The sequence below is a fragment of the Ceratotherium simum genome, chromosome X (genome assembly GCF_057802395.1).
Source record: "Ceratotherium simum simum isolate JZ-2026a chromosome X, ASM5780239v1, whole genome shotgun sequence".
In the NCBI taxonomy this organism is placed as follows: domain Eukaryota; kingdom Metazoa; phylum Chordata; class Mammalia; order Perissodactyla; family Rhinocerotidae; genus Ceratotherium; species Ceratotherium simum.
The window spans coordinates 43,540,431-43,557,324 of record NC_141940.1 but is presented as its reverse complement, the minus strand read 5'-3'; the positions used below and the strand labels follow the sequence as shown (position 1 = coordinate 43,557,324).

Genomic DNA, 16,894 nt, shown 5'->3' with positions numbered 1-16,894 from the left:
ATACGGACTACGTCAAAGGTCTTCCTTGCCTTTTGGCTTCAAGTTTGGCCAAACGGAAATACCCAGCAGGAGTTAAAAAGGAGGGAAGAGTGAGGTCAGGTATTCCCCGCTCCCCCCATCCTAGATTCTCTCTTCGAGGTCTCTGTGAGCTGAAATGTCTGTGACCTGACTGTATCCTGATCACACCTGCTGTCAGGTGGCCCTTTACACCCAGCTGTCTACCATTCCAGTAACCACTGCCTCCCCTCTCCACCTCACCTGCTCACTCCCACTCCATCCCTCCCCAACTCCCTCTCTTCCTCCTCCCCCACACTCCCTCCTCCCACTCCTTCCCCTCACCCTGCTCCCTCCCCTCCTCTCCTCTTTGCCTAGAGGTAGTAACACCATGTTACTGGCAGAATTGTGTCACCTCCAAATTCACATGTTGAAGTCCTAACCCCCAGTACCTCCAAATGTGACTGTATTTGGAGACAGTCTTTACAGAGGTAATTAAAATGAGGTCATTAGGGTGGGCCCTAAACCAATATGACTGGGTTACTTATAAGAGGAGTTTAGGACACAGAGGAAAAGACCATGTCAAGTTACAGGGAGAAGGCGGCCATCTACAAGCCAAGGAGAGGCCTCAGAAGAAACCAACTCTGCCAACATCTTGATCTTAGACTTCTAGCCTCTAGAACCATGAGAAAATAATTTTTTTTTTGGTGAGGAAGATCAGCCCTGAGCTAACATCCATGCTAATCCTCCTCTTTTTGCTGAGGAAGACTGGCTCTGAGCTAACATCTATTGCCAATCCTCCTTGTTTTTCCCCAAAGCCCCAGTAGATAGTTGTATGTCATAGTTGCACATCCTCCTAGTTGCTGTATGTGGGACGCGGCCTCAGCATGGCAGGAGAAGCAGTGCGTCGGTACATGCCCGGGATCCGAACCCAGGCCGCCAGTAGCGGAGTGCGTGCACTTAACCGCTAAGCCACGGGGCCGACCCAAGAAAATAAATTTCTGTTGTTTAAGGCACTCAGTCTGTGGTACTTTGATGTAGCAGCCCTAGCAAACTAATACACACCATGACCCTACTTCTCTGCTGACAACTTGGGAAAAAATTCTCTATTAAACTCCTCAAACCATCCATTTTGAGTCTCATTTATTTCCTGCTGGGACTCTGACTGATCCAGTAGGAGTATACGTGATTCTTACTTCCATATTTGTTCTTACTGTATTTTTCAAAATTTCTGCAGTAACCACAGAATACTTTTTTTCACTTAAGAAGTAAAAAAACAGTCATGAAACAAAACTTGGTTTGACTGGGAAATTTCCATATAAGATGGATTTATAATCACAGACATCCAACACCATCCCTCTCCTCCACAGATCCCCTACTCTAGGGAATTGTTATGTCCAAGGGATTATAAAAACAGAGGGAACATGACATCAATGCTGGAACTAGGGAAAGCTGCCATCCTTGGCCCAAAACTGGTAAGTATTTCTGATAGATATAATACTGAAGGGGACTGCCCATGCTTCCTCTGGTGGGAAAGAGCAAAGCTCTGCGTAAATGTAAGTGACTGTTACAGTGCCCACTAAATATCTGATTGTACCAGCCCAACTCAGGAGCAAGGAGCATCAGGAACAAAATTGGCTCTTACAAGCAGCACTAGAAAGCAATCCCACCAAGAAGCCACACTGAGAGGGGAGAAGAGAGAACTGGCCTGACAGGGCGTACTCCTGGCTGCCACACAGAAAAGAAAAAGGAATTCTTTCATGAAGAGTCAGAACTCTCTCCTTGGTACCACCTAGATCTTTCCTGAGCCTGCTGACTTGTTAGCCTTGGTAACATTAAAGGCACACTGCAAATTACTTGCTTTGAAATTTAGAAACAAATTTTATTTAAGATCTGAAATACAATTCCTAAAATATCAACTTCTCCAGAAAACCATGGCTACACAATAATGCATTGCCTCTATCATGTTAGAACGTGCATTAGACTCAAATACAAAAACCATGAAACAAACCACCATCCTTCAACAATTTGAGCAAAGATAGAATGCCTAAGGAACAACATAGATGGACTTGCAGAGGATGGGCTGTTTTACTTCAAGCACCATAAAAAAAAAAAAAGAGCACAAATGCATGGGTTTTCGGGTATATACATTAAGTTGAACCTTTGGCACTAGGAATCAGGGCATTTTGTCACGTAGCATTAACACATATTAGAAAATTGTGTAGTGTCAAAGGGATAGAACCACCAGCATTCAAGCAATGTTGTCAACTAGGCAATAAAATGTTCTACTTAATTTTTCTTCTTTGTCTAATTACTGCATACACTGGTAGCAACTTTGAAATGAGAAAAGGAGCTTGTACTCCTTTTATTTTCTGTTGAAAACAAAACAGAAAACAAACTGAAACATAAGCCCTGTTATACGTTAACAATTTTAAAGAACATCAATTATACAAGAAAAAGACTAAGAACAAAAAGAGTGTTTACAGATACCAGACATAACAGTGAGTGGTCAGTAGACCCTCACAGGGCTTTGCGGTGGTACTCAGCCGAAGCCACTTTGTAATCACTGGCAGTAAAGAGAGATGCAGCATTCTTTGCCAGATATTTTAGGAAATCATGCAAATAGCCCAACAATAATGCAAGGCTCTTCTCATCAAGGGGCGTATATGCCAACATTGCTCCGATTCTTACGAATAACCTCAGTAGGTGTGGCGCTCCATAAACCTGGGACATCGGTGCATCAGGGTGAGCCAAGAGGATTTCAGCATACTGGGGCCTCTCAAATTTGTAGAGCAGCTGAGTGCCCAACATCACGTTGAAATATTCTTTTATTCCTGCCACGACTTCATTAACCGCATATTCCTTATTATCAACATTTCCCTGCGATTTCTTGCAATCTGCATACTCTTCCAGAATGGCATCTACATTTTTCTTAGCAGGGAGTTGAAACAGCTGCTTCTGCCTGGTAACTAAGTCCCAGTCCTCAACAAGCCATGGTTTCAATTCTTCAGGAATCTTCACTTTAACTTCCATTCTATTCTTAAACACCTCCTCGCTTTCAACAGTGGGGTCTGCCCGGGCCCTTTTCTTCCGAGGAGGCTGAGGTGCTTCGCTGGTACTGCCACCATCTCCGTTTCCAGGAGTCTTCTGTTTGTTCTTTCTTGTCTTCCTCACAGATCCTGAAGGTGGGTTCTCCGCAGAGCGACCCCCCCACCTGCCTGGGAGAGCCGGTTCCAGATTCTTCTGCTGTGGACCAGCTGTCTTCTTTCCTGAGGAGGCCCCTCTCATCTTACTTCTCTGCATATTGCTTCTAGTTGGTTTTTTGAAGTTGTCTTCTTCTGCAGATTGTTGTCCACGAGTTTGAGAACCCTGCTTTCTGGAACTCATTCACCCCTGTTTTTATTCCAACCACTGTAATATATAAAGTAGTTTACTTGGTTGTTTTCTATGGTGACCTTTAACACACTGTGCTTCATAAAGGTCCATCAAAGCACAACACATGCTACTCTCTTGGAATCTGGATTCCAAATCCTATTTCAGGACCATGTGGAAGTGACTTACTACCTCCTCCCTCTCTCTCTGTTCCTCACTACCACCCACTACTCTCATCCCACCCAATCACTCATCAGACCTGCCCATAAATGAGTTTTTTTGATGCCACTCCAAAGATACGAATATAATTTTAGAGAAAGAATTAAAGGGGAAAGAAACTACAAAAGGCAGTGGAGTTGAAATTCAAGACTCTTGAACAGGAAAAATAACAAGATGAAAGAAATAAGAAAGAGTAATTTAGTTGACTAGAGGCAAAGTGAGTAACAGTGAAGGTTTTTGTAGAAGTCCAGGTAGGCCTGAACTAGGGTGATGACAGAGTCAAGAGAAACTGAATATAGAACTTGGTAAATGAAGGAGAGGGAAGAGTCAAAGGTGGCTCTGCAATTTTAAGCCTGGATAATTAATGAATTAATAAAAGCACTGATTTTTAATGGTTAGTTTGGAATCAGCAATAAAATCATAGGATATAGGTAATTTATCCATTTAGTTAGTCATCATACATTACTGCATATCTGCTTTGGGACAGGTACTATGCTAGGTGTTAGGGAGGGATTCAAATATCTAAAGTGACAATTATAAAACACCAAGGTTAGTACAATGATAGTTATAGGCACAGAATTTTGGGGGAGCAAACAATAAATGGTACATGACACCACTTTCAGCAATAGCTTGTTGGAGAAGGTGATAAACTGGTGAGGGAGGAGTCAGTGATGACTCCCAGGTTTTGAGGATAGATGATTAGGTCATTAGTATTATCATCAAATGAGACTGCATCTAGAGGAGGAAATGGATTAGAGAGGAAAGAAGTTGTTCAGTACTGGATCTAAGTGTAAGGTATGCAGTTAGCTATATGACTTTAAAGCTCAGGTGAGAGGTCAGAGCCAGAAATGGAGATCTGAGAGTAATCATCATACAGCTGGTAGCAGAAACGGTGAGAGCCAAAAAATCATTTGTAGAGAATAGAGGAAGAAAAACTGAACCAAGTATGGAATTCTGGAAAAACTTAAGAAAGAATGATATTTAAGGGGTAAGCAGAGGGAGACCACAAATAAAACAAAAATGGTTAGAGCAGCCATAGGAGAAACAGGAGAATATTATTTTGGAAGACAAAGAAGTTGCGAGTTTCAAGAAGAGAAAGGGATAATCCATAGTGTAAAATGAAGCAGAGAGGGCTAGCAAGATAAAGTTAAAAAATAGTGTTCTATGATTCTTATGTTGTGACAGATGAAAAAATTCCTTTAACTTACACAATCCTCTTCCTTCTTTCCCTTCCAAGAACTCCTAGTGTTTTCCCAGATGGAATCTTATAGATCTTCTGGGATGATCTGGAAGGATGAGGTGGGAGAGACAACCTAGAAAGGAAAGCAGGTATCTGCAATGAAGATGAACTCTTGTGAAATAACATAGGAAAAAGAACAAAATTACCTAATTTATAAACATGTGGTTTACAATTGTGGTATCAGAGAAAATACATTAGTTCTGCTGTTAAACATACTTCTACTTCAATTAGGCTCTGCCATTTATGAGTTGTGACACCTTGGGCAAGATATGTAAGCTCTCTTAGCCTCTTTTTCTCATCTATGGAATGTGGCAAATTCCCCCTAGCCTTCAGAGATTCTTGTTAAGAATTTCATAAATACCATGTGGCTGAAGAGCCAGCATGGTACCTTGCAGGAATACCTGCACACGTAAACACGGATACAAAGATGTTTGTTGCAGTGGTGCTTGTGATACTGAAAAACTGGAAGGAAACACCTAAACATTCTTCAGTAGAGAAATGGTAATGTAAATTATCATGTATGCACACTATGGAAAAACATTCAAATGAATTAAAAGCAGAGATCCATGTACTGACACAGTAAGATGTTCAATATATTAGGTAAATAGGCAGGTTGCATAATACGTACGATAGGATCTTAAAGAGACAGACAGCACAGGTAGAAAAATAAACATCAATCTCAGTTCTTACGCAGTGTGTTCCAATTTCCGTATTTTAAACTGATGTGTGTAAATGCATAGGAAAGTAGATGGATCAATACCAGACTCTTAAAATTGGGGTAACCTCTGGGAAAGAACAAGGGATGATGGTAGACCAGCCTTAAATCAGGTTTCTCTGGTAACTACAACTTTCACCCACAGAAAAAGCCCTTCGGCCAATCTCTAGCTCTTAAGACAATGTGGGCAGGTGTTAGGGAAGCTCTAAGGGGGAAATAAGAGGTAAAAGATGTTAGAAAACTAGAGCCCCGAATCAGAGAAGCCAATTATTGGGAAGAGGCCTGGGTGCTAGCACTTTTTTAAGCAAACGACATCCTCTAATCTGAGCACAAATTAAAGGGCGAAGGTGATCCTCAGAGAGCATCAAAATCTGTGAATACAGACACTGACGCTGTGGGAATCAGAAACCTTCTAGCTAGAGGGATATGCAGACACATCCTGTGAAGGATCAGACAGTGGCTAGCCTGTCAGAGCATTATATTGTAAGCTATCATGCTTACAAAATAGTATCTCAAAAAAAAAAAAAACTGAGATTTTTTTTTTTTTGTGAGTGGGACAGAGAGGACACAGTATCTGAGGATATCAGAGAATTCATTTAAGTAATACAGTATAGGTGAAACCCAGAAAACCTACCTTGGGGGTTAATATAGTGCAGAGCTTCCACAAAACAAGGTGACAGTTAAAATACCAACTAAAGAAAGCAAGATGGCCCAGTGCCAACCAGTCTGTGTAAAACATACAGAAGTAGAACTAGGCTGGACAGGAAGTATTTTGGAAGTCATACTGGTCATCAGCAACTCCTTACTGAGGAGGAACTTGAGAATGACAGCTGAACCTAGTGGATAGCCTTGATATTGACTGCATACATTCACGCAGAAGAAAACTACAAAAAGGAATTCTACCTGGTTCCCATTAAGCGGGTGAGTTGTGTCATTCTCTAAAAATTCTTCTATCATTCATATAAAGGCCCAAGTTGAATAAAATATCTGACATTTTACAGAAAAATACCTGCACCACGAGTCAAGGTTTGTGCTCAGAGTGACTAAAGCCAGGGCAGCAGCCTTTCTAAGAACTGCCTTAGTACCTTTATTTTCATCTGAGTATCCTACAGACCAAGCAAGTAACTAGTATTACCTGGGAGTCAGAAGCCAGACATCAAAGGAAGGGAAGACCCATCCTTCCCACGTCTGGTTCCTACTTGTAACAAATCCATAAAAGTTTATGGATAGCTTTAGTACAGTCACTGCTCTTTGTACCACTTTCCAGAAGCTTACACTGCTCCATGGATTGGTTGACAGATGTGCTGTGCACACTCTTCATTAAAAAATTCGGCACTATATATTGCTTTATTTTGAGCTGTTTAAAACTCTGACTCTGCCAGCTTCCGGCTTTATTGTTTACCGGCTTAGTATACCCGCTCTGCTCCAATCGTGCTTCCTCCCTTCTCTCTTATCTGAATACCACGAAAGTACCCTTTCCTCTTTAAATCTCCAGTAACTACTCTAGCCCACATTTCTCTCCCATCTCAAGTACCATGTGAAGCTGACGTTAGTACTCCAGAGCTCAGTATTTAATTATCTAAATGTTTCATGTGTTAATTTTGCTTATAGAACTACACCATTAATCTCCACTTGTCATAGGTCTTATGTTATACATATCCCCCATCTTTTGCAACAGCACTTAGGTCCCTGGGGGATATACAATAGTGAATCAAAGGGAGGAGGTGATTCAACACGTGGGGAAAATGGAGGCACAAATTAGGGACAAGTCATTAAATATTTTTCCACTTGTTCCCTACGGGTCAGCTCTAGGGTAGGCCCAACATTGAGAAGATACATTCGCATGTTTCCCTTAGTTTCTACCTTTAATCTCTGTGTAAATACTCACTTAGAGGTAAACTCATCTGGATATCAAATCTTAGGTCTTCCCTTTAAAAAAATTTGCTATTACAACTAATCATTTTCTCACGTTAGTAAGGTTATAATATGCATACATCTTGAGAGCTGTATGACATCCCATCAAATGTGCAGACCTTAATTTCCTTACCCATCCCCTCTCTGCAAACAGTGCAACTCCCCTCAATTTATCCTACAATAATCATTAAAACATTTGCCTTCATTTCATATTATGATTCCCAGATGCAGATTTAGTAGGTCAAGAGGTAGTAACATTTAATACGTTGCCAATTACCTCCCCCCAAAGCTGTATCAATTTCAAATCTCACAAGTAGTGTGTAAAAATGTCTATCACGCCTCATACTCTGGTAGGCACTGGCTGACTATCCTCATTTAAAAAAATATTTGTGACTTTGGTAAGAAAAATGGTTTTAGTTGTCCAGTTTATATCAGTGATGTTTATTGGCCATTTATATTTTAGCTCGTGTCCTTTGCCCATTCATCTTGAGTTGGTTTTTAGTGATTTTAACATTTGTAGGAGCTCTTTATATATACAATTGTCATTTTTTGCGCAAATAGTTCTCCTAGTGTGTTCTTTCATAGTGTATGGCGTTAAGATTTTTTTAATATGATGAAATATAGTTTTTCCTTCCATTAAGATTAATTTTGATGTTTTATATTTTAATTCTTTAATCCACCAAGAAATTTTGTAAGTTATGAACTGAAAATCTGTATTCTTTTCTCCCAAGTAATTAATTTTGTGGCACCATTTATTAATCTTTCCTTTATATACCTATAAATACCAAAACATATAAAGATGTGGGCATTCTCCCTTTAGCACCTCCCCAATCCCAGAATGTGCATGCTTTCAAATCTTTTTATGTACACATTCACACAATATCTTTGAAAGTAAATGTGTACCATATACATGTGACTATGTATGATGCATTTACTTAATTTGTCTTGACAAAAGTGAGATACATATTGCTCTGCACCTTTTCTCACTTTATCACGGGCATCTTTCCATGTTCACACACACCTAGCTCATTCTTTTTTTTGCTGAGAAAGATTCGCCCTGAGCTAACACCTGTGCCAATCTTCCTCTCTTTTGTATGTGGGTTGCCGCCACAGCATGGCTGCTGATGAGTGGTGTAGGTCCGTGCCCGGGGAACCGAACCCAGGCTGCTGAAGCAGAGTGCACGAACTTAACCACTAGGCCACAGGGCCAGCCCCCTAGCTCATTCTTTTTAATATCCATATCATTCTATAATATGTATCATAATTTAACCAGTCCCATATTCATGAAAATTTAGGGTGTTTCCAATACTTCATTACAGAAATGCTGTAATAGACATCGGTGTATAGATATATTAGAGCATTAGGTAAGTATTTCTGGAGGATATATTGTCAGAAGTGGAACTGTTCAAAGGATTTGCTTATTTACCACTTTGATGAGATAGAGGCAAATTCAATTTGTAAAGAACGGCTTTAATTTGTACTCCCAGTAAAAAAGTAAAAATTCATTCACCCACACCTTCAGCAACACGGGATGAACATCTTTTTGAAAAAGATTTTTTTTTTGCCAATCTAATATGTAATAACCTATTTTATTTGAATTTGTGATCCTGAGCATCTTTTCATACATTCATATGTATCTTTTTCTTATATGAATATTTCTGTCCCCTTTTCTACTAGGTTGTTTGCTTCTTTTACTGATTTCTAATTATGAAGTACTAAGTTTTTTCAGTATGTTGGAAATATTTTTTTCCAAACTGTCATTTTTTTTCTAAGTGGGTCTGTATGTATATATATAAATATACATATCACACAGACGAATGTGCCAATCTTTTCCTTTGTCAACTTTGGCATTTATGTCATGCCTTGGGAAAATGCTCCTAAATCAATATTCTAAAAATGATTTCCTATATTATCTCTTGTATTTTTATAGCTTCTTCCAAGTATATAAGTAAGTTTTCCTAATATTAATTATTAAAGAGTCCATCCTTTCCCCACTGATCTGAAATGCTATTTTATAACATTCTAAATTTCTAGAGGTATATGGGTCTTTTAAGGTACTCTCTTCTCAATGATTTCTGATTGATTTTAAGAAGTATCACTGTTTCTAGGTCATCTGTTCTGTCAGTGATGTCTGTTCTCACATCAGTATCACCTTGGTTTAATTATCATAGTTAAGACATAAATGTTGCCCTAAAATAACACTTGTAAATGGGTTCAAGGATGTTGGATGCAGTATTATTTGAAGTAGCAAAACACCGGAGTCAACCTAGAAGACCATCAATAGTGATTTGGCAAAATAAAATGTGATATATCCGTAATATGGAATATCAAACTAGTTAAAGTAAAGGAATGCCACTTTGAAAGGAATCCAACAGAACTCTATGAATGGACATGAAGACATCCAAGACAATTTGTTGAATAAAAATAGCAAGTTGCAAAACAATGCCTATAGCGTGACACCAAATTTATGTAAAAGAAAACACAAAACAATATTTTATATATATCCAAATACATTTTTTAAACAGGTACATAGAGATCTAGGAGGAAATAGAACTGATAATAGTGGTTAACTCTGGGGAGGGTAAGAGAATTGGGGGTGGTGAGAAAAGGAAACCTGAGCCTACTCTGTAATATTTCAACTTTTTACATTACAAGGAGAATGTATTCACGTATCAATTATGTGACTAAAAATTTATATTAAAATACATATATTTAAAATTCACAATGATTTTCTGACTTATTCTTATCCACGAACCTCACACATAGCTGGACAGTTCAGTTAATTATCACTGTGTATCGTATCCTTTGTAGGCATACCATTCGGACTGGTTTCCCTCCTTCTAGGTTCTGCCCATCCTCAGAGGCTCAGGTCAAGGTTCTTTTCCTCCTTGAGGCTTTCTCCATTTCAGGCTACCCTGGCCTTTGCCTTCTCTGAGCTCCTATTGGCCCAACAGTCCACCTCCCTTCCTTTAGCCCTTAAATCATTCTCCAAATGGTCTCCTGTAAAGGGATTTTGTGCCTACCCATCTATTGCATCTTTTCCACCAGGGCAGTGCCCTCCTCTGCAACCTAGCTTTCAGAAGGGAGAAAAATAAGAAAAATATAGTGACTCCATGGGAAAATGAAGCTGTCAAGAGAGTGAAAAACATTCCTTCATCTCCTCATGCAAGTGATGGACCATTCAGGAATGCAGACTCCAAATGCTAACACCTTTGTGTATGGGTGTGTTACAAATGAGTGTGAACAACATCTACAGTTTGTTGGAATAAACCTTTAAATGCACATACACCCTGTTAGTTACATTTACATCAATTCTCTCTCTTCTCTCGATCTTGGAACACTTCCTTTATGTTTAACAGACATTTTTGAGTCCGAGACAAAGAAGGAATGATATAAAAGCTGTTAGACTGAATATGGTTATTATTTGCTAGTTAAAATTATAGCTCCTGGAAATTCCCTTATAAATAAATATGATCAATATACTCAAAATCTTTCTAGATTGTTAGGACAAGCCAGAAGTCATAATTTCAGAATTCAGTTCTAGTGGTAACTGCTGCTTCTGGAAAATCAGGAGAGAAACCAAAAGTATTATTATTTTTTTACAATTCCAAAAAGTATCCACTGCTTTTAGAAGTGTAAGTGTGCATGTGTGTGTAAAACAGGATGTACCAGAAAGACTAACAGAGCCATAATTATTATTAAAGCAAACACAGTGCCAAGCACTGTCCTGGTACTTTACATATAATCCCCTTAACAATCCTATGAAGTAGGAACTATTATTATCTTTATTTTATATACCAGGAAATTCAGGGACAAAGTGTGTAAGCATCTTGCCCAGGATCACGTAAGTGGCAGAGCCAGGATTTAAATTCGGTAAGTCAGCATTTGCTCTTAACCACTAAATTATGCTGCATGTGAGATGCCACAAAGTGAGAAAAACACTATATGAATGTATGTAACTAACTATAGGGGATCAATTGCAGTATCTTTTATCAAGGAATTAAAAACTACACAACCCTCTGTTGTTCAGGCGCTTTCTATACTGGAAGCACCAATGGACTTAGCTCCATCCTCCCCTTAGAATTTAGAGTGCTTTCCCGGATAGGCGCTTATTTATCTTCAAAATATTTCTGGATAGTTAGGAATGTTGTGTGAAATTATCTTGTTTGAGAACTGAGGCCAGAAGGGAGGCACTTACCCAAGTTTCTGTAATCAGGGACGGTTCTGCAATCAGGATCAGATCTTCTGATCCTTACTATATAGCAAACTTAGCTTTTCTGATGATAGCCTAGAAGGTCAAACAAGGGGACAGGACAGGACATAAAATAAAAAGACATGAGATGATGGTTTTCTCTTCTATCAGTCAATACATTTTATCACACACAAAGGACAACGGAGCTGATAAATAATGTACAAGTGTTTCTTTTTCCTTTCTTGGGGTTATATTTTCAAATTTATCGTACATTCATCCTGATTTTTGACAAAGTAATTTGTTTTTGCCTTTTTTTTACTTTTTATTGAGAATAACTTCAAATGGATAGAAATGTAAAGGGAATATTACAAACCTACCCAAATTTATCATCCAGCTTCAACAATTACCAACTGAAGGCCATTTTGTTTCATCTATAACCCCACCCACCGCTCCCCCCAACTCCGATTTTTTTTAAGTTCACTGAATAGCTGACTTTCTGTATTTTATTATGGAAAATTTCAAACACATACCAAGAAAAACAGAACATAAGGAACCCCACATGCCCATCACTCAGCTTAAACGATTACTAACTTAGGGCCAATTTTGTTCCATCTATACCCCTCCCCACTTCCCCCTACCGCTGAGATTATTTTGAAGCAAATTCTAGTCATCAACGTATTTTGAAACCAATTCCAGATATTTTATGACTTAATCCGTAAATATTTTCATACATATTTCTACAAGATAAAGACTATTTGAAAACATAACCACAATATCATTATAACGTCTAAAAAATCGACATCAATTTCTTAAAAAAACATCAAATATCGAATCCGTCTTCAAATTTCCCCGACGCATCCTAAGCAGTTTTTTTTTTTTTCCCACAGTTGGTGTGCTCGAATACGGATCCAAACAAGGCCTACTTATTGCATGTGGTTCATCTCCAGCTCGCTCTCGTTCTCCATCTCTCTTTCTCCCCCTCCTCCTTTTTTTAAACTTTTCAATATGGAAAATTCCAATCCTCGCTATTTGAGGTAATTCCCAATTAGCAAATTAATTCATGAGTAAAGATTTATATGTCTCTCTTATATCTCTAATTTCTTCTAAAGAAGAAGTTGATGGGCAGGAAAAGCACTATAATGAACGAATTTACATAATCTATGTTTTTCCTCATTCTGTTACGCGGGTTTTTCTCTCCACAATCATGGTTAATATCTTTCGGAGCCAGGCTTCGTATTAAGTGCCTTATATACACGCATATACAGTACACGCCTCTGAGACACAGGTCTCTGAGGTAGATACTATTATTATCACCATTTTACAAACATGGAAACCGAGACACAGAAAGAACAGGAGCCAGCCTAAGCTGGGCGTTGGCGAGTAGGAATTTGAATCCAGCTCTGCTCGATTGTGAAGCCATTAGTTAACCTTGTCTATATACACGACGATAAGAGGAAATCGTCAACCCTTTCTCCCCACCCCCACCCCGAAACCTGAAACGAGAATCCAGTTCTTTCCAGCAGCCGACGTGTGATCACTGCCGTCCCTCCAACCGCCATAGTAAAGCCAGGTTTCTCTGGCAACTGATATCCATAGGCAGACACGTCACCCTGGAGGCGGGCTTATGCCCTTCAGCCAATAACAATCGTCTCGTCTAAGTTTTAGAATGTTCCATTATCAAATGATTGGACGAGGCCCACCACGTCAGCAATGACACTCCACCGCAGTAAAGGCAGGCGCTAGCAACCTGCTTCTTCACGGTTAAGGCTTAGGGCAAGCCAATCATCTTCCTCCTTTAGTGCGGGCTCTGGCCAATGACGTTCGCCCCCTTAGGTTCTGAGCCCGCCCTCCAAAAGCGCGACAGTCGTTGGGTCATAAGTCTATAGGGCAGGGTGTTCACGTGGCCTATTTTCACGACCCAGAGTTCCGCTTTCACCAGAGGTTTATTTTTTTTTATTTTTTTTTTCCTGCACGGAGGCATTATGGGTTTTTTTTTTCCCACTGGGAAAGGAAGTGTCTACGTGGCCTGCGGAAACGGGATGGGCGGAAATGAGCTAAGGTTCCCGCGAGTGGGGAAGCGCGAGGTCAAACGTGGGGCCACGCCCCCGAGCCTCGCGCAACTCTTGGAGAAAAAAAAGGAAGAATGGGGGTTTTGACATGTGTATGAGTCGGGGTGGTGGGTGCTGCGGCCGCGTGGTGTGGGGGCTAGTGTATAGGTGCGCGGGCGAGTTTGCATGGCCTTGCGGTTGGAGTGTGTGCGCGCGCCAGTCCTCGTGGCGCTGCAGGTGGTGGGTGTGCGCAGGCGTGCGCCTCTAACGCTGGGGCCGGCGTGTGTCCGGCAGCTAGGGTATGCGTGCCTCAGTGCGTACGTGTGCGCGCGCTCTATATAGATGGCTCTATACTTTTGCATATGTTTGAAAATTGTTCTAATGAAAAGGAAAATAAAGTCAAGGCGATCGTAACAGAAATAAAGGGCCTTTGCTAGAAATATTTAGGTCTCCCCTATCGATATAATTTTAGACCCTAAAAATACACTTTCTTCCCACGTTTTTCTCCGTGCCAAAATCCTGTTTTAAACCATTGCCCTCCAGTGGTTAAGAGCCAAACCCTCCCATTCCCATATTAGCAATTCCAAAGAGCCGCTTCTTTCCTGTTGCCTAGTACCCCCCCGCAAGTTGCGTGCAATTCTCCTGGCACAAATATAATTTTATGCTGAGAATATCTATATACGACAGCCTCCGAATACTAGACACTCCGAATTTCTGTGGGGGCTGAAGCTCTCTTACCTTTTTGTCCTTAGCTCCAAGCACAGTGCCCTTCAGGCAAGTACACACTCAGTTAATTTTCCAGAAAGTTCTCTGGGTGAGGTTTATACCTTTTGAGTCCGCCACTAGATGCCGCCAAATCCCAGCAAAGGATTGGCTGTTTGGTCCCTGGAATTATGGGATTTTGTCCCCCCCTCTTTCTGATTTGCTGAACTCTTCAAACAATCCATAGGGATCATGTATATCTATCTTTGCTAGGGAAAAATGAAATTAACTTCTCGAAATACCCCTACCAGGCAGAGGCGTATGGGCAGAGAATCAAATGTTTTTCCTTATTTTCTTCTTTAAAAAAAAAAAAATCCCCCCTCCATCCCTCTTTTCTTCCTTCCTTGCCTTTTTTGGGGGGTCAGAATTCATTAATTACCCCAGGCACTGCTGCTGATGAAGATTGTAACCCTTTCTGTGCACCTTTTCAAATGCTCACCATCTCCCCCAATGGAAAATATAGGTAGCTGTTTAGTCAGTAAAGACACATAAGAACTTGGACCCTAATATTGAAAACTGATCTTTTCCTCTTGAAATTTTAATTAGGTATGCGTGTTCGCACCCTATTTTCTATAGTGATATTGCTAAACTTTATTATGTCTCTGGAGTCAGAGACCTAATTTTAAACCCCATTCCACCACTTACTAGCTCTGAGACCCTGGATTTATGTTTTGTGATTCTTAGTTTTTTGCATGCTTTCTATATTTTAGATGTGTGATATCCTTCACATGGGTATTCTTTTATTCCTCACAAAATCCTTATTAGGAGTACTAATATATCAAAATCAAACAACAAAAATTATACCTCTTTCAGTTATCAATCATATACATGAGTGTGTGTGTGCACACATACACAGGGGAGGGGGATAGAATTTAGAGGAGTTCTCCAAGTGTGTTTCCCAGACACACCATTAACACCATTATTATCTTTTGAAAAGTTGTCAGAAATTTAGATTCTCAGGCCTCACCTCAAACCTAGTGAATCAGAAATTCTAGGAGTAGAGTTTGGCTATCTGTGTTATAACAAACTGTGCTGGTGATTCCAATGTGCACTGAAGTCAAAACCACTGCTTTGGAGGGTGGAGATATGATGCTTATTTTTGTACACTCCGCTAGAGGGTGCTACAGAATGTAAAGCAAAATTATTTTTTTTTATTGAGACACCCTACATATTATCAGTCCCCTTTTACAGATTAAAAACTAATGTGTAAAGGTGTCAAATTGTTTTCCCAGTGCATACAAAAAGTATGGGAACCAGGATTTGAACTTTACCTGCCTCTGGAGCCCAAGCCCTTGACAATACTCTGTTGTTCAGCCATAATAGCTTGTCTTTCTGGGCCTCAGACTACATTACAGATACCTTGTTTCCTGCTTTGGCTAATGTTGACTACAGCGTCAAGAAGAAGGCAGGAAAGCAAACCAAATGAATGGAAATATTTTGATGATTTTGTACCCTTCCTAATCTCCATTCTATAATAATATATCACATAAAAGTTCATAAGTGTTTCCCTTCTTGCTTTTATGTTTCCCAAATGCTCTCCACTCTGCAGTTATCTTTTTGAGTTTATGTCTGAACCTCTCCTATGTGTGAGGAAGGAATCAGGGGGGTGAGGAAACACAGTTGCTGAAAGCCTATTATGGGCCACATACTCTATATAGCTCTCTACCCATTAATCCCAACAATAGGTTTGTAAATTAGGTGATGCTTATCATCATTTTATACATGGTGAAAGTGAGTTCTAGAGACTATAATTATTTTTCTTTTGTCATGTATGTTGTAAGTAGCGGAGCCTGGGTAATTCCTGGTATATCCAACCCTACTATCCTGCTAAACTATCTACTGCTAGGTTTTGAATCTGGTTTAGTTACTATTAATGTGACTTTCAACAAGTTCTTTAACTTTTCTGACCCTTAGTTTCACCATATATTAAATGGGAGCAATTATTCCTGCTTCATAATCTTAGAGCTGCACTATCTAATATGGTAGCCACTAGACACATATTGCTATTTAAATTTAAATTAAGTAAAATTAAAAATTCAGTTCCTCAGTTGCACTAACCACATTTCAAGGGCTCAATAGCTACTTACAGCTAGTATTAGTATCATATTAGATACCAACAGATACAGAACATTCCCACCATCACAGTAAGTTCCAGTGGACAGTGCTGATTTAGAGTATATAAGGTATGTAAAAGGGCCTAGCATAGTGTATATTTCATAGCAGGTGCCCAAGAGAAGTGATTTTCTCTGCTCTTTCAGCATCAGAGCTAGAGGTGTTCTCCTGTTTTATTGATGGGGTCAGGAAAGGGGAGTAACTTACCCAACATACTATAACAGGGTATGTGTCTGGCATTGGGACCCACATCTCCTGACTCTTGCTCCAATATTCTGTCAAGTAAACCCATCCTTATGCTCTACTGGGTGAAGTCTCAGGGCCAA

The 16,894-nt window shown here is 39.8% G+C and overlaps 1 protein-coding gene across 2 annotated transcripts; it reads right to left on the bottom strand.

Moving 5' to 3' along the window:
- Positions 1-1,851: 1,851 nt before the first annotated feature.
- Positions 1,852-13,241, bottom strand: MORF4L2 (mortality factor 4 like 2). 2 transcript variants are annotated; one of them, XM_087426944.1, is made up of 4 exons: positions 13,140-13,241; positions 11,653-11,742; positions 4,794-4,918; positions 1,852-3,405 (listed from the first exon to the last, which is right to left on the bottom strand). In XM_087426944.1, exon 4 carries the CDS (start codon positions 3,379-3,381, stop codon positions 2,515-2,517), a length of 867 nt encoding a protein of 288 aa, XP_087283070.1. In that variant the 5' UTR covers positions 3,382-3,405; positions 4,794-4,918; positions 11,653-11,742; positions 13,140-13,241; the 3' UTR covers positions 1,852-2,514. The 2 variants fall into 2 exon arrangements, with proteins under 2 accessions (XP_087283070.1, XP_004443769.1); XM_004443712.3 differs by having other exon boundaries at positions 4,794-4,898.
- Between the last annotated feature and the right edge of the window lie 3,653 nt (positions 13,242-16,894).